Source organism: Hipposideros armiger, unplaced genomic scaffold (assembly GCF_001890085.2).
Source record: "Hipposideros armiger isolate ML-2016 unplaced genomic scaffold, ASM189008v1 scaffold_28, whole genome shotgun sequence".
Lineage (NCBI taxonomy): Eukaryota > Metazoa > Chordata > Mammalia > Chiroptera > Hipposideridae > Hipposideros > Hipposideros armiger.
Genome location: NW_017731378.1, coordinates 1,987,330 through 1,988,245, shown reverse-complemented (window position 1 = coordinate 1,988,245; position 916 = coordinate 1,987,330). Strand labels below are relative to the sequence as shown.

The following is a 916-nucleotide window of genomic DNA, read 5'->3' as shown; positions in this document are numbered from 1 at the left end:
CTATTTGAAATAATCCACAACTATTCTAGGAGGTAGGTGCCATTATTATGCTAATTTTGTTAAGGAGGAAACTGAAGTTTAGGAAGGTTAGATAATTTACCCATGGTCATTGTACATAAATAGCAAAGCCAGGATTTAAACACAGACATTTCTAATCTCAAAGCCTAGGTAGGCTATAACCAGCCTTGAAGACATAGTATATCCAAGTATATCCTTATACTGCCTTTAAGATATAGTATATCCAAGGTAATTGATTCAAGAAATAAAGTTAGCATGATCTCACTTATTTGTGGAATCTAAAAAAGTCAAATAGCAGAGAGTAGAAAGGAACGGTGGTTACCAGGGGCAGGGAGGTGGAGAAAATGGGGAGATGGTCAAAGGGTACAAAGTTGCAGTTATGTAGGACGAATAAGTCTAGAGATCTAATGTATAGCATGACAATTATAGTTAATAGTACCATATTTAATAGTACTGAAAATGTGCTGAGAGAGTAGATTTCAGGGACTCTCACCACACACACACACACACACACACACATTTTGTAATGCAATACGTGACAATGGCAATTATTCTCTATTCCATGGTAAGTAATTTTAAAATGGAAACCTGATTCATCAACTGTATTTTAAAACCCTTTAGGTTTCCCCAGTACACTAAGGATTAAATAGTTTTCAAGGCTCTGGGCACTCCTTTTCACGTCCAACATTATAGTAATTCTTCAATATCTTAATAAGTTATGCTCACTTTTGCTTCCATTCCTTTGCATATACTATTTCTTAATTAATCTGCTCAGAGGCTTACCAATTTTTTTGGTCTTTTCAAGGGAACTACTTGAAAAGTACTTATTCCACATGGAACACTCCTCATTCTCCCTCTCCTCCCCCTCCTTGTACTTGGATAACTCCTAATCAAATGA

The 916-nt window shown here is 35.9% G+C and overlaps 1 protein-coding gene across 1 annotated transcript in view; it reads right to left on the bottom strand.

Moving 5' to 3' along the window:
- CUTC (cutC copper transporter) overlaps positions 1 to 916 on the bottom strand; it is a 23,224-nt gene that overhangs the window by 5,356 nt on the left and 16,952 nt on the right. Inside the window, exon 6 of the mRNA XM_019636277.1 lies at positions 802 to 904. Coding sequence (XP_019491822.1) covers positions 802 to 904 — 103 coding nt within the window. The remainder of the gene's footprint in view (positions 1 to 801; positions 905 to 916) is intronic.